This window comes from Salmo trutta, chromosome 23 (genome assembly GCF_901001165.1).
Source record: "Salmo trutta chromosome 23, fSalTru1.1, whole genome shotgun sequence".
Lineage (NCBI taxonomy): Eukaryota > Metazoa > Chordata > Actinopteri > Salmoniformes > Salmonidae > Salmo > Salmo trutta.
The window spans coordinates 37,618,466-37,640,351 of record NC_042979.1 but is presented as its reverse complement, the minus strand read 5'-3'; the positions used below and the strand labels follow the sequence as shown (position 1 = coordinate 37,640,351).

The following is a 21,886-nucleotide window of genomic DNA, read 5'->3' as shown; positions in this document are numbered from 1 at the left end:
ATGGTCCCCCACAGACCAGGCTGTGGCTCAAGTTTCCTAATGCCTGGGTTAAGTTACAAGGTCATAAAACCAAAGGTTGCCTTCTTAAGGGTTTCTTCAGCCCAGTTTCATGAATACGGGCGATGGTGTTGGTTGAAAAATTGTTTCAAACAGAGCACATATTGTTATAATTTAAATATGTGGTTATTATTACAGTAATAAACCTTTGGATGAGAGTATACTTGAGTGGTTTTCTGAAATGCAAACCAACCGACTTTTCAATTTTCAGTTATCTGAGCGTTATTTTCATTCAGATCATGCAAGTAATTCAATGAATCAATCAAATGTATTTATGAAGCTCTTTTTACATCAGCAGATGTCACAAAGTGCTATACAGAAACCCAGCCTAAAACCCAAAACAGCAAGCAATGCAGATGTAGAAGCACAGGGGCTAGGAAAAACTCCCTAGAAAGGCAGGAACGTAGGAAGAAACCTAGAGAGGAACCAGGCTTTGAGGGGTGGCCAGTCCTCTTCTGGCTGTGCCGGGTGGAGATTATAAGAGTACATGGCCATTTAAGGCCAGATTGTTAGTCAAGATGTTCAAACATTCATAGATGACCAGCAGGGTCTAATAATAATCACAGTGGTTGTAGGGGGTGCAACAGGTCAGCACCTCTGGAGTAAATATCAGTTGGCTTTTCATAGCCGAGCATTCAGAGGTCGAGACAGCAGTTGCGGTAGAGAGGAGGAGAAGGTAGAAAACAGCAGGCCCGGGACAAGGTAGCACGTCCGGCTAACCGGTCAGGGTTCCCTAGAACAGCAACAGGACACCTGTGTGAATTCCCTTTGTGCAGGTAAACATTGTTGTAATTCTACCTACACAATTACAGAGAGACAGAGAGAGGAAGAGAGGAGGGGAAACAACTGTTAGAACGATAGTGGGACCAATTGCATCAAATCCAATAAGACATGAGGCTTTTGCTTTTAAAATGATTGATCTAATACCCAGAGCTGAGGATTTGAGGGTCTTTTCCATCTGGTCTCTTTTAGGACATCTTTCTGTTGGGCTAACCCAGAGGGAATGTTCAGAAAAGTGCCAACACATGTAATAGCAGTTCAAGTGATTCACAAATGTCATATCCTACAGACACATAAAAGCTTATAAATCGGTCCCATGGTGCTGTGGAATCCATTTTGTTTTACACAGTTGAAGTGAAACAAGTGTGGTATAATTCCCATACCCTGTCTCAGAAACAACTTTGTTTTATATTTGTTATTATGTTGCCCTGTTTATTCAACATTTATTAGTCTCTGGAATAAAATACATCTTTCAAGAGACCTATTGAATACTATGGATTCATGTGGTACTCTTGTAAATTGCACCTGTGATCTTAGACGTTACCCTCAGGTAGCCTTGTAGGCAAAAGTTGATCTATTCAGTGTTAACTGTCATCAAATGAGACCTTTCATGAACTGACTTTAGTGGCTATGAGTCAAATATGGTATTTCAGACACTTTACAACTAACCTGCAAATCTCTGTTTGTAATAGGAACGGGTCTCAGGTCTAATGCCACAGCTTGCCATCTGCATTTGATTCATTTGACGGTTTATGCATTTCATTGTGGTCAATATTCTCAAATTAAGTCATAAAAAGCTGAGATAATGGAGGCAAGGGTATGATAAAGTAATTATGTTTCAGACAGTCTTCAAAGACATGAATTTCCCTTATTCAACCCCCTCTGGTCCTTTTCCCGTATACTGTCTTAATTCAGCGTAGCACCTTTAAACTATTTATCACCCTTTATTCAACCTTTATCCAAGGGAAGCCTATGTGTCATCTCAACTTTGGTGCAGCAATAGGGGATTCATGGGTCATACGGGCCTCGGAGCCTGTTGCTTGACATGGGGATTAGCTAGGTTGGTGGAATTCTATTATTTTATCTGAAGATTGAGCCTGTAACTGTCTGCCAAAGAAATGAGCAGAAAACACAAACATAAGACTTTGCAAAGAAATAACTTCAGACCTATAAATTGTTCCTGTTCTGAAGTTATTATAAATGGAGGTAAACAGATCAAGAGAAAAGGTGGAGGTTTACAATGAAAACTGTGCTGGAGGACATTGGGCAAAATGCTACCAAAACAGATACCTGAAGCCGTCATTTCACATAAAGCTTTTTAATCCGTCAGGAGCCTGTGAAGAAATAACAAGGTTGTAACTTCCACGTCCAACCGGGAGCAAGAACCTCGAGGTTATTGTATTAATGTGATGCTGCTTTTAAAACGTCAACAAAGGACCCATGTATTCTTCACATTCTTTTGTTGGTGTTTCTGTTTTGCAGTAAGTGTGTGTGTGTGTGTCCACCAGGTATCCACCCATAAGAGTTGTGCTTTGCACAGGAGGTTGGTGGCACCTTAATTGGGGAGGATGGGCTCAGGGTAATGGCTGGAGCGGAATCAGTGGAATGGTATCAAATACGTTTAAAAAACATGGTTTCCATTCACTCCGTTCCAGACATTATTATGAGCCGTCCTCCCCTCAGCAGCCTCCAATGTCGCTTTGAGATGAGTAGGGAGAGGTTTTCCACTACCATTAAGTCAAATCAGGACACCTTTCATTGAGGTGTTGCTTTGAGAGTGAGTTGGTTCACGCTGCCTTGCACAGAGCCAGTGGGTTTTTTCTTTGTGCCAATGTCAGCCCTTTTTAATGACATGGGGTCTCCATGCTCTCTCAAATTCCAGCCAGACCATAAGAGAGTGGTCCCGCCACAGACGCCGCTCCAACCAGCCCCCAGAGGCTCAGTAAAACAGGGAATGGGCTCCAACATGAAAGTTCGCCCCTGAGGATCTAATCACCCCCCTGGCCCCACTCCCCTTCCCCAGTCAGCCTGTGTGCCGCTGACCACAAGAAAGGACCTGGGGGCTGAGACGAGGGGAGGGGATGTGGGGCCGGGGTATAGATTGGGGGTGCAGCTGGCTCGCTCAGCTGGAGAGGTAGCGGTCCATGGCAAAAAATAGGATTGTGAATTTGGCATGATTATTTTATTGCACTGTGATCATGAAAAGATGTTGCCCAGGCATGCAGCCCCACTGACACACACAGTACAGTACACATACTTTTCCAGGAGTGATGTCACAGTATGGCCTTAAGCACCTTCTGTTGTTTAGTGCTTCAGTGAATACAATGCAGTTCCTGTCCACCGAGGAGGGAGTGAGGAATACAATATGCTTAGTGAAGTATTTTATGGTCTACTGAAGCTCATCAATCACGTGCTACAGTAGGCTAACTGTTGTCTTCATCTCTCAATGTTTTGGTATTTGCCCATTTGCCCTTCATGGGGGAATCTTTGAGGTTTACTCATTTGGAGAGTCAACACATCAAAAGTCCCTCAGTTATTTATAACCAGAATTGCTCTCTCTCTTTTGTACCAGGTGGTCTCATGGCCAGGAGTTGGTCACCACCGGCTGGTCTAACTGAAAGAGATGGCTTATGGGCCTTTTGACAAGTTTATTAGCCTGTAAGCCTTTGTGAGTCATTCTCTGTGGGGAGGCACTGTGGTCATGTGAAGGGAATGGGATTATTCTCTAATGATAACATATCACTTGTGAAACTCAGCACCTGTGATATAGTTGCTGGTTTAAGCAAACTTATCAACATCAGCATTTGATATCGCACTCAAGGGGATGTTTTTGGTCACACTCCATATAGCATCACTGGGTCTTGGTTCAACACACTTGTGATCTTGGTGTTTGGTTAAGCTACAGTCTGGGATTTGCGATGTATACCAAAACAAGTGCGATGTGGGGACTCCAGTTTGTTGTTTTTCTAATCACAGACTGTAGCTTTAATGCTGTAGCCCAGCTGCAAGTCATTGAGATGAGTAAGCACGTCTACCTGATAAGAGATGTAACAGTCTCAAATAAATTCCCTGAATCACCAATCCCATTAGCCTTGCAAAGCCGACTGATCCCGTGATCTTACATTAAATGCGGCACGGATATATCTGTGCTGCTAGTTCTAAATGAATGCATAAATAGACAGGCCGTGTCTTTAGCCCTTGTTTTCCCAGACCATGTGCTGTGTATTGACTTGGAATTGAAGAAAAGTGCCTGGCTTTCTATCAGTATCAATATTAAATCTCTAAGAGCCTTGGGGGTATTGTGTAACTGTGGTGGTGCTCCTCATCAACATCACAGACAGGACACAAGTGGCAAATTAATAGGGCAAAAGGATAAAGAGGTCAAAGGTTACAGACAAGTGCAATCCCAATGGAATTGGGCCCCTGTAAATACATCAACCACAGCACAAAGAAAATAAACAGAGACACATACACAGAGACACCAATTACCCACCATCATTATAGATGAGAGGCAAACATGCTGGTTTGCTCTGTACCAAAAACACATCAAACAATGGTTCTGTCTGCTTGTGCGTTTTTCCTGCAGCCCACAGGTTCAATTTGATTACGATACCCGACTGATGTTTAATTAATGTGTCTCCTATGGCGACGACTCTCTCCAGGCATTCACCACCACCTCAGAGGCTTGAATTGCAAGAATGTATGGAAAAATATTTACAAGCCATCCATGCTTAAGATTAAGCCTTAAGGGAACGTTTGGTTTTCATCACTCTTTGTGTTTATACTGAACCATACTTTCTACCTTCTCCTAACACAATATGTGCTTACTGTAGTTATTTTTCTGTCTGGCCAAGATTGCAGTACAGCACATTATAAACATCGCATTCATTATGGGTTTCTATAAACAAAACAAGTGCTTAACTGAGATGGATTAAACTCTTTTGACTCATCACATATGCTGCTGCTACTGTGTATTATACAGTATATCCTGCAGCCTAGTCACTTAACCCCTACCTATATGCACATATCTACCTCAATTACTTCTTACCCTTGCACATCTAATCGGTACTGGTACCCTGTCTACATAGCGAAGTTATCGTTACTCTTTGTCTACTTATTCCTCGTGTTATTATTTTTCTATTTTTTCTCTTCATTGTTGGGAAGGGCCGTAAGTAAGCATTTCATTATCAGTCTACACTTGTTTACGAATCATGTGACAAATACAATTTAATACGCTTCAAAATGGGTTTTACAGAACACACATATTACAAATAAATGATAATTAACAACTTGGGAGTTGTTATTATATTACAGAACCTTGAAATGGCATATTCTTTCGTTTAATTACAGTTTGATAAATTGCTGAGGATTGACTGATTTTCCGCTAGACTTTCAGCGTCATCAAGTGGCCATCAAAGGCAATACATCAGCGAATGACCGATTGAAGATTTTCTTATTTGACTACAGTAAAGTGAGTACGGTTACATGCGCACAATAATGCGATTATTGTGGATAGTCAGATTAATATAATAGTTCGATTAAAACGTTTACTTGCTTTGCAAGAATAACGATTTCACTAATAATCCTGTTTACATGGACACATCTGAAATCAGGCAACCTGATGCCACGCTGATAAATGCAGAAAATGGCCAATCAAAATAGACGTTCTACCACAGCGACCATGTTATTTTTGTGAAGCATATTTTATTCTGATTTCGGACATATAAAGTTTATATGTGAAAACTACTTCTAAAACGCATACAACCACTTGTTAGGAAGCTTATTATAGCTCAATGTTCCGAACTCGCGTTAATAAGGATCCGCCCCTTTTTTCCATTTTCGCCTAAAATGGCATTTCCAAATCTTAACTGCCTGTAGCTCAGGACCTGAAGCAAGGAGATGCATATTCTTGATACCACTTGAAAGGAAACATTTTGAAGTTTGTGGAAATGTGACATGAATGTAGGAGAATATAACACATTAGATCTGGTAAAAGATAATACAAAGAAAAAACATGCGTTTTTTTTGTACCATCAACTTTGAAATGCAAGAGAAAGGCCATAATGTATTATTCCAGCCCAGGCGCAATGTAGATGGCAGCAGTGTATGTGCAACGTTTTAGACTGATCCAATGAACCATTGTATTTCTGTTATAATTTTTGTGCCAAGACTGCCCAAATTTGCTTAATTGGTTTATGAATAACTTTTTAAATTCATAACTGTGCACTCTCCTCGAACATTAGCATGGTATTCTTTCACTGTAATAGCTACTGTAAATTGGACAGTGCAATTAGATTACAAATAATTTAAGCTTTCTGCCAATATCAGATATGTCTATGTCCTAGGAAATCTTCTTGTTACTAACGTAGGCTAATCGCATTAGCCTACATTAGCTCAACCGTACCGCGGGGGACCCACCGATCCTGTAGAGGATTTATTAAAGAGGGAGGCTCGCTCGGCTGGTGCTAGCATATGTGCAGATCAAATACACTGCTGGAATGCCGATTAAGTTGTTTATATGTCCTAATAATTAGATTGCTCAGAAAAGCACATGTTTAATCGGTGTATGCTTACTTTGATGTTGCCCGTACACTGATTTAAAATGAGCAGAGTAAAGTGGTTGCATGACTATTGTATAATCTGCCTACTGCCATAATCAGTTTAATATCAAATTATTAGTGTGCATGTGGTTCTGATGAAAATGTATGTGTAGCTAGATACTTTGTTGACCAGTCAGAGTGCAGTATACTGCGTCCAAAATAACACAGTTTTTGTTACTGCAGTAATTTTGCAGTGTACTGCAATTAGAATGCAGTTCAACTGCAGTTATTCTGCAATTACTGTGTACAAAATACTACAGTCGACTGCAGTTACTGCACATTTACTGCAGTTTAAAAACTGCATTTTTTTAAGGGATTGGCTAGTTCAACAGAGATTTGAGGACACTGGAACGTCACTGAAAGCTTGTCATGCTTGCCTAATCTTATTATGCAGTCAGAGAAACGTCTAGAAAGTTTTCATAATCTGTTTACCTGTTCTCTACAACTGTTGTCAGAGTTTTAGAATTAAGAATTAACAAAGTACCTATTTTGTTTGTAACGTGATTGTAAAAAAAAAAATGCATCGTTGTACTGAACTCCAGGAAATCGGTAATCACATTTTAAAGCTATTTTTACTTATACCTACTCGTATACATGCGCATGCGCTCCAGACAATCCACACAAGGTCACTGGCACGTGTGCAGGCTGTCATCAAGACCCAATCACGTTACAACAGCCTTTGGAAGAAGACTCTTTATATAAACGACGACAAGTTTACCCTGGCAGAAACAGCTTGAAGTGGTAAAGAACATCTACATCAAAAATGGCAAGAGGAAGTCGCAGTGCCAGTCGTTCTTCGGCACCAGCCAGGTAATGTGTTTTCAACGATTATGCAACCGATTCAGATGACGGTTTAATTACAAAGTTACAGCCACGTTTGCGTAGCATTTTACAGGTTATTGTAGTATATAACAATTGTATTGGATGACACACAACTGTTTTAGAAATACAGCCTTAAACTACTGCCAAATCACTTTTACACTTCTAATAGCAGAGATCCTGTCATTTCAGTTATTGACCCCAAGGGCGCTGGGTAGGTCAACATTTCCTAGTGAAGTTTGCACAAGCCAAATACCAAGTTATGCCATTCAACTTCAACAAATGTTGTTTCTTATTGTCATTCAGAAGATGTTTTGCCTGTATTCATCCTAGATTATGGTAATCTATTTGGGTTCATATGATTAGAGCTCAGCTGCTTACTAATGTATCAGGTGATGTGCAGGGATGCCTGATGCAACAAAATAACAATTGTAATCAGTGCAAGTGACGTCAGAGTGATGTTGCATCAGTCTGACCCCCCCTCCCCCTTTTAGTTATGTAGCTGTTCCGTTTTAGAGGCCATGTTGGCTTAATTGTGTTTGTTTTTTTTATATATATTTCCAGCTCAGCTCCGACCTATCATCCCCCGTCCCAAAATTCCCCGTCCCCAGTCGCTCCAGCCCCGTCAGCCCTGGCTGTTCCTGCTGCACCCCAAGGACCCGGCCTGATGGCACAGATGGCCACCACCGCGGCCGGGGTGGCAGTGGGCTCTGCCATGGGCCATGTCATGGGCAGTGCCCTCACCGGCGCCTTCAGTGGTGGCAGCCCTGACACAGCCAGTCCCACCGCCAGCACATACCAGGTGAGCAGGTCAGGGGGCTGTTAAGAATCTGTGAACGGAAATAGGCAGTGTTACAATACTCCTAAATGGCTTTCTATTCTTCAGAAACATTGACAGGGGATAGAACTAGATTAGTTTTCACCGTAGGCTATTGCTTTCACCAAAGCAATGGACTAGAAGGAAGTTTTGGTCTATTCAGGTTGGGACATTGTACTGGTGAGGTCTTCCCAAATTCTTACCTTTTTGTCAAACAAATTGAATGTAGGTATGTTGTCTGGAAAGAACAACAGCCCAAAATAAGATGTACTGTTTCTGTCTGTTCTGACAGTACTAAATTTGGCGTGGCTGTTGGACAGCAGAGGATGTCTCTAAGAGGCATTACTGACTTTGGCAGCCATGGTGAAGATAAGCTACTGCCCTAAGTGATTTGACCCTTCAGCTTTTAAATTGCATTTTAAAATTTAACCAAACAATGTTGTTGGACATTCAGTATTGTATGGTTGAAGAACCGAAAGAACTCTCTCTTAAGTGTGCAAAAAACAGATGGCGGGATCTTGGGTATTTAAAAATGTGACGTCGCAGTTTGATATGTTGCAGTTTGATTCCTTGATAGCATTTCTGAAAATAGAACTAGACCTGCCCTAGAAAGCCCAAACTCCTTTCTTCAGCTAAGTGAGCTCATTTAGCAGACGCTCTTATCCAGCCTGACTTACAGGAGCAATTGGGGTTAAGTGCCTTGCTCAAGGGCACAGACAGATTCACCTATTCGGTTCTGGGATTCGAAGCAGCAACCTTTCGGTTACTGGCCTAACGCTCTTAGCTTCCCCGCTGCCTGCCGCCCAAGAAGAGTCACATTAGACTCCTTGATGTCAGACATTGAGTCTAAACGAAAACAGAGCATCATCTGGCGCTGACAGTGTTACAATATCTATACCTAATAGTTGCAAACAATGAAGGATCTATTGTTTTAAAGGAAGCATGGGATGTCTTGAAAAGTGCCATGATTCCAACAAGTGGTTGTTGTATTGATTCTATGTTATAGTTTATGAATTTGACTGCGCTAAGTATTAAATCATGTCAACCTGCCCTTGCGGTTTTGGATGCTGAATATCATGTAGGCCTAGCCATAGCAAAGGAAGGCTCTAGATACACAAGCAACATTTTTAAGCTAGCTTGTCAATACTGTCCTATGAAATCTCTGCAGAACCAGTTTAAAGGTGAACTATGCAGAAATGATTTTACATGAAAGAATACAGCTTGGAACCAGTCACTCTTCAGTAAACTAGCACTTTTATAGCTTCAACAGTGTTGAACATTTTTATTCTTCAATCAAGCAATTTCACTTCACTACTATATCATAGATATAAAGGGCAGGTGGAAATCTTGCGTAATGTACCTGAGATGGCATGGAGATTTAGATAATGTCTGTCACACTGTAGTCAAATCAGTGCTTGTTAATGGTAATGCAGATGTCTACAGTACCTTTGACAGGTGACTTATTAAGGGTATGTCTGTGCCATTACAGGAGGCCCCTCGACCTGCCTCATCCCAGCCGGGCCCATGCATGTTTGAGGTGCGACAGTTCCTGGACTGCGCCACCACTCAGGCTGACCTCAGCTTGTGTGAGGGCTTCAATGAGGCGCTCAAACAGTGCAAGGGCTCACACGGTAAGGCTCTCCTTAATGATTGGTAGCTAGGAATTATGAACACCCAATTGTATCACAGGACACTTGGTTAAACCAATGACTTAGAATAAATAGAACATGCAAGTCTACTCAATTTCTGCTCAAAAGACTGATCTATAATTCTGTGGTATAACCATAAGATACAGTATTAGTCAGATTTAGAAGTTAAGACTTGGCTATGTGTATTTCAACACAAGACATGGATGTGCTTGCTTTGGTCAGTGTCTTGCATGTGCTTGTTTTATTTCATTTTTAAATCAACTTAGGGCTCAGAAAAGGATAAATACTAACTATTTTGGAATATGATTTGCAGATTGTTATTTTACAAATGAATTGACCTTGTCTTTGGTTGTTTTTCCTTCAGGTGTGACATCACTGGTTTGAGAGAGGATGTTGTGCGTCATAACAAGACACCATGTTAGGATAAATACCTACTGTAGACAGATGAGCCACTTGGTCATGAAATAAACTCTATTCAACTAACTCCACTATTGCAAGAAAGAAATTATGTTTGTTGACATGTAAGGAAATGTGTGCTGTTTGATTATTTTGGTAATGTATATGATATTGTGAAATAAAGAGCTGCTGTTTACTTTCTGCTGGAGGCCTGTTCAGTCTTTAATTTTTTTTTTAAAGTAAGGATGGTCAGATACCTTGGTTATCCATCTGTTAACATGATCCTGGGAATTAAGTGCTTCAGATGAGGACAATGGGCAGGTACAGTAGATGATGGTACCCAAGTGGGTGCCTAGATGAAAGACAATTAACACAACGCATTTTTTGATGTCCAAATTTAATGTGTTCTTTTAAACATGAAATACATTATGAAAAAGCTTTTATGAAAATTCCAAAGCCAAGGATAGTGAGCATTTATGCTTATGCTATTCAATTGCCAAAACATTTAAGATATTCCATTGTCTCTGTCAGGTCCACATTGGGTAGGACATCAATAGAAAATTATAATTAAATAATACTGTTTCAATTGTGTAAATTACTTTTATTTGATTACTTAGTTTTTCATTCCTTAAAGTAATTTCTGCTCAGGCAGTAGCAGTCTGCCAGCCAAACCTAATGTTATCTATGTGCTCCCCATACTGTGCTGTATTTAGTCATCCTAGTTAGCTAGGCTAGCCTACCTAAGTAGCCTACGCTGCAGAGGTGTCTGACAATCATTTTACTCGTTCTTCAACGTAGATAAGGCATACTTTCACGAACTGTCTCTGTTCATCTCGCTGTAGTGTTGTGTACATACCATCTCATGATCTGAAATAAAAGCATTGCAAGTTTGAATTCTGTAAAGTTAGTGTGGGAGAGGTGGAAAAGTTGTTATCGCTCAATAATGACAAACCTCCTGGGATTGACAATTTAGATGGAAAGTTACTGAGGATGGTAGCTGACTCAATAGCCACTATTTGTCAAAGCTTTAATCTGAGCCTAGAGAAAGCCAAAGTAATTCTGCTTACACTAAATTTGTAAAGCGGCCTTTCCTGGTTCTAACAGTAGACCTGTAAGCTTGCTACCAGCTCTTTGCAAACTGTTGGGAAAAAATTGTGTTTGACCAAATACAATGCTATTTCTCTGTAAACAAATTAACAGACTTTCAGCATGCTTTATAGAGATGGACACTCAACATGTACTGCACTGACACAAATGACTGATAATTAGTTGAAAGAAATTGATAATAGGAAGATTGTGGGAGCTGTACTGTTAGATTTCAGTGCAGCCCTTGATATTATTGACCATAACCTGTTGAAGAAACTTACACTATTGATCAAACGTTTTAGAACACCTACTCTTTCAAGGGTTTTTCTTTATTTTTATTATTTTCTACATTGTAGAATAATATTGAATACATCAAACCTATTAAATATCACATATGGAATAATGTAGTAACCAAAAAAAGTTTAGCAAATCAAAATACATTTTATAATTGAGAATCTTCAAATAGCCACCCTATGCCTTGACAGCTTTGCACACACTTGGCATTCTTTCAACCAGCTTCACCTGGAATACTTTTCCAACAGTCTTGAAGGAGTTCCCACATATGCTGAGCACTTGTTGGCTGCTTTTCCTTCACTCTGTGGTCCAACTCATCCCAAACCATCTCAATTTGGTTGAGGTCGGGGGATTGTGGAGGCCAGGTCATCTGATGCAGCACTCTATCACTCTCCTTAACACCCCAGCCATCCTACAATCTAAGATTGATGCCCTCAATCTCACACAAATGATCAATGAACCTACCAGGTACAACCCCAAATCCGTAAACATGGGCACCCTCATAGATATCATCCTAACTAACTTGCCCTCCAAATACACCTCTGCTGTTTTCAATCAAGATCTCAGCGATCACTGCCTCATTGCCTGCATCCGTAATGGACCTGCGAACAAACGACCACCCCTCATCACTGTCAAACGCTTCCTAAAACACATCTGCGAGCAGGCCTTTCTAATCGACCTGGCCCGGGTATCCTGGAATGACATTGACCTCATCCCGTCAGTAGATGATGCCTGGCTATTATTTAAAAGTGCCTTCCTCACCATCTTAAATAAGCATGCCCCATTCAAAAAATTTTGAACTAGGAATACAGTGTGGGAAAAAAGTATTTGATCCCCTGCTGATTTTGTACATTTGCCCACTGACAAAGAAATGATCAGTCTATAATTTTAATGGTAGGTTTATTTGAACAGTGAGAGACAGAATAACAACAAAAAAATCCAGAAAAACACATGTCAAAAAAATTTAAAATTGATTTGCATTTTAATGAGGGAAATAAGTATTTGACCCCTCTGCAAAACATGACTTAGTACTTGGTGGCAAAACCCTTGTTGGCAATCACAGAGGTCAGACGTTTCTTGTAGTTGGCCACCAGGTTTGCACACATCTCAAGAGGGATTTTGTCCCACTCCTCTTTGCAGATCTTCTCCAAGTCATTAAGGTTTCGAGGCTGACGTTTGGCAACTCGAACCTTCAGCTCCCTCCACAGATTTTCTATGGGATTAAGGTCTGGAGACTGGCTAGGCCACTCCAGGACCTTAATGTGCTTCTTCTTGAGCCACTCCTTTGTTGCCTTGGCCGTGTGTTTTGGGTCATTGTCATGCTGGAATACCCATCCACGACCCATTTTCAATGCCCTGGCTGAGGGAAGGAGGTTCTCACCCAAGATTTGACGGTACATGGCCCCATCCATCGTCCCTTTGATGCGGTGAAGTTGTCCTGTCCCCTTAGCAGAAAAACACCCCCAAAGAATAATGTTTCCACCTCCATGTTTGACGGTGGGGATGGTGTTCTTGGGGTCATAGGCAGCATTCCTACTCCTCCAAACACGGCGTGTTGAGTTGATGCCAAAGAGCTCTATTTTGGTCTCATCTGACCACAACACTTTCACCCAGTTGTCCTCTGAATCATTCAGATGTTCATTGGCAAACTTCAGACGGCATGTATATGTGCTTTCTTGAGCAGGGGGACCTTGCGGGCGCTGCAGGATTTCAGTCCTTCACGGCGTAGTGTGTTACCAATTGTTTTCTTGGTGACTATGGTTCCAGCTGCCTTGAGATCATTGACAAGATCCTCCTGTGTAGTTCTGGGCTGATTCCTCACTGTTCTCATGATCATTGCAAGTCCACGAGGTGAGATCTTGCATGGAGCCCCAGGCCAAGGGAGATTGACAGTTCTTTTGTGTTTCTTCCATTTGCGAATAATCGCACCAACTGCTGTCACCTTCTCACCAAGCTGCTTGGCGATGGTCTTGTAGCCCATTCCAGCCTTGTGTAGGTCTACAATCTTGTCCCTGACATCCTTGGAGAGCTCTCTGGTCTTGGCCATGGTGGAGAGTTTGGAATCTGATTGATTGATTGCTTCTGTGGACAGGTGTCTTTTATACAGGTAACAAACTGAGATTAGGAGCACTCCCTTTAAGAGTGTGCTCCTAATCTCAGCTCGTTACCTGTATAAAAGACACCTGGGAGCCAGAAATCTTTCTGATTGAGAGGGGGTCAAATACTTATTTCCCTCATTAAAATGCAAATCAATTTCTAACATTTTTTACATGCATTTTTCTGGATTTTTGTTGTTGTTATTCTGTCTATCACTGTTCAAATAAACCTACCATTAAAGTTATAGTCTGATCATTTCTTTGTCAGTGGGCAAACGTACAAAATCAGCAGGGGATCAAATACTTTTTTCCCCTCACTGTAGATATAGTCCTTGGTTCACTCCAGACCTGTCTGCCTTTGACCAGCACAAAAACATCCTGTGGCGTTCTGCATTAGCATCGAATAGCCCCCGTGATATGCAACTTTTCAGGGAAGTTAGGAACAAATATACATAGGCAGTTAGGAAAGCTAAGGCTAGCTTTTTGAAACAGAAATTTGCATCCTGTAGTACTAACTCAAAAAAGTTCTGGGACACTGTAAAGTCCATGGAGAATAAGAGCACCTCCTCCCAGCTGCCCACTGCTCTGAGGCTAGGAAACACTGTTACCACTGATAAATCCACTATAATTGAGAATTTGAATAAGCATTTCTCTACGGCTGGCCATGCTTTCCACCTGGCTACCCCTACCCCGGTCAACTGCCCGGCACCCTCCACAGCAATCCGCAAAAGCCCCCACCATTTCTCCTTCAACCAAATCCAAATAGCTGATGTTCTGAAAGAGCTGTAAAATCTGGACCCCTACAAATCAGCCGGGCTAGACAATCTGGACCCTCTCTTTCTAAAATTATCTGACGAAATTGTTGCAACCCCTATTACTAGCCTGTTCAACCTCTCTTTCATATCGTCTGAGATTCCCAAAGATTAGAAAGCTGCCGTGGTCATCCCCTTTGTGACACTCTAGACCCAAACTGCTACAGACCTATATCTATCCTACCCTGTCTTTCTAAGGTCTTCGAAAGCCAAGTTAACAAACAGATTACCGACCATTTCGAATCCCACCATACCTTCTCCGCTATGCAATCTGGTTTCAGAGCTGGTCATGGGTGCACCTCAGCCACGCTCAAGGTCCTAAACGACATCATAACTGCCATCGATAAGAGACATTACTGTGCAGCTGTATTCATCGACCTGGCCAGCGTGCAGTGTGATGGCAATGGCATTGTCTGTGGACCTATTGGGGCGATAAGCAAATTGGAGTGGGTCTAGGGTGACAGGTAGGGTGGAGGTGATATGATCAAAGCACTTCATGATGACAGAAGTGAGTGCTACGGGGCGGTAGTCAATTAGTTCAGTTACCTTAGCTTTCTTGGGAACAGGAACAATGGTGGCCATCTTGAAGCATGTGGGGACAGCAGACTGGGATAGGAATTGATTGAATGTCCGTAAACACACCAGCCAGCTGGTCTGTGCATGCTCTGAGGATGCGTCTAGGGATGCCGTCTGGGCAGGCAGCCTGGCGAGGGTTAACACGTTTAAATGTTTTACTCACGTCGGCCACGGAGAAGGAGAGCCCACAGTCTTTGGTAGCGGGCCGTGTTGGTGGCACTGTATTGTCCTCAAAGCGCGCAAAGAAGTTGTTTAATTTGTCTGGAAGCAAGACGTTGATGTCCACGACAGGTGCTGGTTTTCTTTTTGTAATCCATGATTGTCTGTAGACCCTGCCACATACGTCTCATGTTTGAGCCATTGAATTGCGACTCCACTTTGTCTCCATACTGATGCTTTGCTCCACGGTTTCTGGTTAAGGAAGATTTTAATAGTCACAATGGGTACAACATCTCCTATACACTTCCTTATAAACTCGCTCACCGAGTCAGCTTATACGTCAATGTTATTGTCTGAGGCTACCCGGAATATATCCCAGTCCATGTGATCAAAGCAATCTTGAAGCCTGGAATCTGATTGGTCAGACCAGCGTTGGATAGACCTAAGCACAGGCGCTTCCTGTTTTAGTTTCTGCCTATAGGAGGGGAGCAACAAGATGGAGTCATGGTCAGATTTGCCAAAAGGAGGGCAGAGGAGGGCCTTGTATGCATTGCGGAAGTTAGAGTAGCAGTGGTCGAGTGTGTTACTCGCTCGTGTACTGCAATCGATATGCTGATAGAACAGGGCTACCTAAATTCTAAGATTAGCTGTGTTCAAATCCCCAGATACAATAAATGCAGCCTTAGGATATATAGTTTCCAGTTTGCATAAAGTCCAGTGAAGTTCCTTGATGGCCGTCTTGGTATCCGCTTGCAGGGGGATATACAAGGCTGTGACGATAACCGAGGAGAGTTCTCTTGGGAGATAATACGATCAGCATTTGATCGTGAGGAATTCTAGGTCAGATGAACAAAAGGACTTAAGTTCTTGTATGTTGTTACAATTACACCATGAGTTGTTAATCATGAAACGTACACCCCCGCCCTTCTTCTTACCAGAAAGATGTTTGTTCCTGTCGGCGTGATGCACTGAAAATCCCGTTGGCTGTACAGACTCCGACAGCATGTCCCCGGCTAGCCATGTCTCTGTGAAACAGAGTATGTTACAATCCCGGATATCTCTTTGGAAAGCAACTCTTGCCCTAATTTCGCTCCGGCACCCTCTCCTCTGACAGCGTTGTTTTGGGTCTGCCTCTGGAATCAGTTCAAATGCCCTGGGAGGTGTAGACAAAGGATCCGCTTTGGGAAAGTCGTATTCCTGTTTGTAGTGCTGGTTGTGCTGGTAAGTTGACATCTTTCTGATATCCAATAGTTCTTCCAGGCTGTATGTATTAACACTTAAGATTTTCTGGGCTAACAGTGTAAGAAATAATACATAAAAAAACAAAATACTGCAGTTTCCTAAGGACTTGAAGCAAAGCTGCCATCTCTATCGGCGCCATCTTGAACTCACCATCTTGAATACTATGCATGCCAGTCTCTCTTGGCTAAGAGTTGAGGTGAGACTGACTGCATCACTTCTTCTTTTCATAAGAAACAATGTGTTGAAAATTCCAAATTGTTTGCATAGTTAACTTACACACAGCTCTGATGAACACTTACCCCACCAGACATGACTTTTCACAGTCCCCAAATCCAGAACAAATTCAAGAAAGCGTACAGTATTATTTTGAGCCATTATTGCATGGAACGCTGTTCCATCTCATATTGCTCAAATAAACAGCATACCTGGTTTAGATAAAGCAACACTTCACGGCACAACCCCTCTCCCCTATTTGACCTAGATAGTTTGTGTGTTTGCATTGATATATAGGCTACGTGTGCTTTAAAAGAAAATGTATGTAGTTCTGTCCTTGAGCTGTTCTTGTCTATTGATGTTCTGTATTATGTCATGTTTCATATTTTGTGTGGACTACAGGAAGAGTAGCTGCTGCTTTTGCAACAGCTAATGGGATCCTAATAAAATACCAAATCTGTGTGTATTTAACTTAACGTAAGGCGTAAAAGTCTATCCGTCTAGAGATCTGTATATAATGACGAGATGCTCAAGGCAGGCGACAAGTATAGGTCCAAAATAAGCTCATAGAAACGCATTTGGCTTATTTTGGCGAGAGTGAAACCTCGGGGGAAATGGCGCAGTGGATTGTGGGATTGTAGTTAATTACCACGTTTCTGACCTGAACTAGGTTGAATATGTTTAATTAAAACTACAACTCCCTTCAGACATACATAAGAACACCCCATTTTTCTCCTCCTAGCAGAACTGGTTAGGCTGTTTTCATGTTATCTAGAGCGTTAGTGACTGTAACTGTGCTGCTGGCAACAATTTAATTACGTTTTTTGCCGACCTTTACTGACACAGGTCATATTCAACGTGTGTTGCGCGTCTCGTAAATTCATCAGTTATTCTGCACTCTGGCACACTCAGACGAGAGCACTCTGAAATCGGAATAGATAGTCAGAGTGAATTTACGAACGCACCCCCAGAGAAACTGCACTTTGGGCTCACAAAAAAATGTGATGTTTAATCGCTCAGCACTATTCTGCACAAATAATATTATATTTGAATAAAGTATAGAATAAAATCAACGTTTACTTGTCACGTGCACAGGTAAATAGTACAATGAAAGTATTACTTGCAGCTCTTTCTCAACTGCAGAATAAATGTAAAGTAGCAGAGTCAATCAATAGACAATAAGACAATACAAATAAAATTATCACAACAGTTGGTAAAAAAAGACAAGGTAATAAATCCTATAATTAAAGAACACAATAATTTATAGATGCACTATGCAGAAATTGCTCCACCACTTTCTGGTTGCAAAAATTATGTTTATGTGACAAAACAAGCAAGTACAGTGTAGAGAGTAATTGTACCATATAAACAACTGTGAATATATACTGCTCAAAAAAATAAAGGGAACACTTAAACAACACATCCTAGATCTGAATGAAAGAAATAATCTTATTAAATACTTTTTTTCTTTACATAGTTGAATGTGCTGACAACAAAATCACACAAAAATAATCAATGGAAATCCAATTTATCAACCCATGGAGGTCTGGATTTGGAGTCACACTCAAAATTAAAGTGGAAAACCACACTACAGGCTAATCCAACTTTGATGTAATGTCCTTAAAACAAGTCAAAATGAGGCTCAGTAGTGTGTGTGGCCTCCACGTGCCTGTATGACCTCCCTACAACGCCTGGGCATGCTCCTGATGAGGTGGCGGATGGTCTCCTGAGGGATCTCCTCCCAGACCTGGACTAAAGCATCCGCCAACTCCTGGACAGTCTGTGGTGCAACGTGGCGTTGGTGGATGGAGCGAGACATGATGTCCCAGATGTGATCAATTGGATTCAGGTCTGGGGAACGGGCGGGCCAGTCCATAGCATCAATGCCTTCCTCTTGCAGGAACTGCTGACACACTCCAGCCACATGAGGTCTAGCATTGTCTTGCATTTGGAGGAACCCAGGGCCAACCGCACCAGCATATGGTCTCACAAGGGGTCTGAGGATCTCATCTCGGTACCTAATGGCAGTCAGGCTACCGCTGGAGAGAACATGGAGGGCTGTGCGGCCCCCCAAAGAAATGCCACCCCACACCATGACTGACCCACCGCCAAATCGGTCATGCTGGAGGATGTTGCAGGCAGCAGAACGTTCTCCACGGCGTCTCCAGACTCTCTCACGTCTGTCACGTGCTCAGTGTGAACCTGCTTTCATCTGTGAAGAGCACAGGGCGCCAGTGGCGAATTTGCCAATCTTGGTGTTCTCTGGCAAATGCCAAACGTCCTGCACGGTGTTGGGCTGTAAGCACAACCCCCACCTGTGGACGTCGGGCCCTCATACCACCCTCATGGAGTCTGTTTCTGACCGTTTGAGCAGACACATGCACATTTGTGGCCTGCTGGAGGTCATTTTGCAGGGCTCTGGCAGTGCTTCTCCTGCTCCTCCTTGCACAAAGGCGGAGGTAGCGGTCCTGCTGCTGGATTGTTGCTCTCCTACGGCCTCCTCCACGTCTCCTGATGTACTGGCCTGTCTCCTGGTAGCGCCTCCATTCTCTGGACACTACGCTGACAGACACAGCAAACCTTCTTGCCACAGCTCGCATTGATGTGCCATCCTGGATGAGCTGCACTACCTGAGCCACTTGTGTGGGTTGTAGACTCCGTCTCATGCTACCACTAGAGTGAAAGCACCGCCAGCATTCAAAAGTGACCAAAACATCAGCCAGGAAGCATAGGAACTGAGAAGTGGTCTGCGGTCCCCACCTGCAGAACCACTCCTTTATTGGGGGTGTCTTGCTAATTGCCTATAATTTCCACCTGTTGTCTATTCCATTTGCACAACAGCATGTGAAATTTATTGTCAATCAGTGTTGCTTCCTAAGTGGACAGTTTGATTTCACAGAAGTGTGATTGACTTGGAGTTACATTGTGTTGTTTAAGTGTTCCCTTTATTTTTTTGAGCAGTGTATATTTTCCACAACCATACATATTGTGTTTTCAGCTGTTTGAAGCTGGCGTACAAAACCCAAAGTAACAGAAGAAAAACGGAAACTTAAGAAGGGGAAGCATAGAAATAGAACACATAAAACATATCTACTGCTTCTTAAACTTGCTTTCAATGAGAATGACAGATCTGTAACACACATTTCAATGTAAATTTGGTTGGGTCGCAACATTTTGCAGCTTTAATGTCAAAATTCATAAAGGAGAGCAAATGTCCACAATTGATTAGGATTTCATGCTATCGGTTGCTATCAAATATATCGTGAATAATGCATATGAGCCTGGGTGGGAACAGACTTCTCTTCTGCGCATTGGTCCGTAGAGAAACGCCTCATGACATTGGTCCGTAGAGAAACGCCTCATGACATTGGTCCGTAGAGAAACGCCTCATGACATTGGTCCGTAGAGAAACGCCTCATGACATTGCACTTCTCTTCTGCCCATTGGTCCGTAGAGAAACGCCTCATGAGCTCATGAGGCGTTTCTCTACGGACCAATGGGCAGAAGAGAAGTGCAATCGCTTTCTCGAAAAAAGTGAACGCTCGCAGTAAACTGACCCCTATAGCCATCTCATCTGACAGAACGGTCTCTTTACAAAATCATCATGCCGTTCATTGATTTGGAAAGTAACTTACCTGCTAGTAAGTTTCCTGAGGATTTCTTGAAAAAGCTAGGGTCCAAAACAGCTGCTGTTCTAGGCAAACCCGAAGAGGTGAGTAGGTAGCTCTGGTTCACTGCGTTACTATAGTTAATAACGCTAAGTGAAGTTGCCTCACTGCAGCTAAAGAGCAGAGGTTACACAATATCACCAATACAACACATTCTCTATTGAGATTGCAGTTCACCGTAGCTTAGCTAGGTTGTGCTCGTGTGTGTATTTATGTTGTCTTTTTTTAATGTAGAGAATGATAGTGGTGGTGAAACCTGGACTGCCAATGCTCATGTGTGGAACTTGCGCTCCGTGCGTCATACTGTCTGTGTCCGCCATCGGTGTCACTGACACAGCGGAGAAGAACAAGGAACATAGTGCCAATATCTTACCTTTTCTTATTGGAGAACTTGGTCTTACTGAGGACAGGTTAGTAGCTGATTATGTGTGTAATATGCTACAAATCATTAGTTTTCATATGCAGACGATAAGGAGCTTGCTGTGGATAAAGGCCATGTCATGTGATACCTCCTCTGATATTGAAAGTGGGAGTGTCCAACTCAACTCAGTTATGGCCAGTTCCTGTATCTTGCAACCTCTTTAGAGCACAATTCAACATTGACTTCTCTAGCAAGTTTCTTATCTGTTATGCCATGGTGTTTCTGGATTTATAGACAGTGCAGATGTGTAGTTTAGGGAAAGGCTACTAATACAATAAGTTGTTGATTATAGCCTAAGGCTTGTAAGTAAGGTGCTCCACTGCCTTGCAACAGCATCATTCAAAGGGAATATACATGTCAAATATGTATTTACTATATACTGGATTTCATTTGATATTGCATGAATATAATATTGCATTTAGTAGATTTTAATTATATAAACATGATTTTTGTGTATATGATTTGCATTACATGAATCTTATTATAGGTTAACTTGTATTCTCCAGGATCGTGATCAGGTTCTATGCACTGGAGCCACATCAGGTTGGAAAGAAAGGTACTGTTATGAGTTACCTGTAGGAGGCACTGTGGACGACAGAGTGACTTCAAGCATCCATTCCACAGCAGTTGCCATTGGAGAGGACAAACCCTGTCACTGGATTTCCACCACTCAATTGGACATGAGTGCCACATGTCGTCAATAACACTTGCATAGCATTTTAGGATTATGGAATTTGTCCCCATGAAACTATGTCCTGGAACCAGGACTCATTCATTTATATTACTGTACATGTCTGCCATAGTAAACAGAACCACACATTTGACAAGCTAGATGATAAAATACCCTGATTAGAGGAAATGTAAGTCAATTGACTTGTATTCAATGTTATTACTATGTCATTTCAACTATTAATTTCATATCACAAGAACATTGGATAATGCGGTTATATATTTTTTTGTTGTTGCTGTTTTGGTAGTAAGAATCATAATGACTAACATACACAACCGTCACTTAGAAATCTCCTTGTTTTTGAAAGAAAAGCACATTTTTTTGTCCATTAAAATAACATCAAATTGATCAAAAATACAGAGTTCCTCTGTCCAGTGTCTGTGTTCTTTAAACCATCTTTTCTTTTCATTGGCCAGTCTGAGATATGGCTTTTTCTTTGCAACTCTGCCTAGAAGGCCAGCATCCCGGAGT

The 21,886-nt window shown here is 41.9% G+C and overlaps 2 protein-coding genes across 2 annotated transcripts; both read left to right on the top strand.

Moving 5' to 3' along the window:
* The first annotated feature begins 7,038 nt into the window (after window positions 1-7,038).
* LOC115159986 (coiled-coil-helix-coiled-coil-helix domain-containing protein 10, mitochondrial) lies at window positions 7,039-10,319 on the top strand. Its single transcript, XM_029710185.1, has 4 exons — window positions 7,039-7,247; window positions 7,821-8,058; window positions 9,563-9,704; window positions 10,087-10,319. Exons 1-4 carry the CDS (start codon window positions 7,201-7,203, stop codon window positions 10,104-10,106), a joined length of 447 nt encoding a protein of 148 aa, XP_029566045.1. The 5' UTR covers window positions 7,039-7,200; the 3' UTR covers window positions 10,107-10,319.
* A 9,793-nt stretch (window positions 10,320-20,112) lies between these two features.
* On the top strand, window positions 20,113-21,774 carry LOC115159983 (D-dopachrome decarboxylase-A). The gene is made up of 3 exons (XM_029710183.1): window positions 20,113-20,308; window positions 20,499-20,674; window positions 21,192-21,774. Exons 1-3 carry the CDS (start codon window positions 20,201-20,203, stop codon window positions 21,262-21,264), a joined length of 357 nt encoding a protein of 118 aa, XP_029566043.1. The 5' UTR covers window positions 20,113-20,200; the 3' UTR covers window positions 21,265-21,774.
* Window positions 21,775-21,886: the final 112 nt, after the last annotated feature.

Excerpts from the sequence above, each read along its gene's own strand:
- LOC115159986 (XM_029710185.1), top strand. The coding sequence starts at position 7,201 with ATGGCAAGAGGAAGTCGCAGTGCCAGTCGTTCTTCGGCACCAGCCAG. Across the intron at positions 7,248-7,820 it reads CGTTCTTCGGCACCAGCCAG|CTCAGCTCCGACCTATCATC; the intron begins GTAATGTGTTTT and ends ATATATTTCCAG. Across the intron at positions 8,059-9,562 it reads CCACCGCCAGCACATACCAG|GAGGCCCCTCGACCTGCCTC; the intron begins GTGAGCAGGTCA and ends GTGCCATTACAG.
- LOC115159983 (XM_029710183.1), top strand. The coding sequence starts at position 20,201 with ATGCCGTTCATTGATTTGGAAAGTAACTTACCTGCTAGTAAGTTTCCT. Across the intron at positions 20,309-20,498 it reads TTCTAGGCAAACCCGAAGAG|AGAATGATAGTGGTGGTGAA; the intron begins GTGAGTAGGTAG and ends TTTTTAATGTAG. Across the intron at positions 20,675-21,191 it reads CTTGGTCTTACTGAGGACAG|GATCGTGATCAGGTTCTATG; the intron begins GTTAGTAGCTGA and ends TGTATTCTCCAG.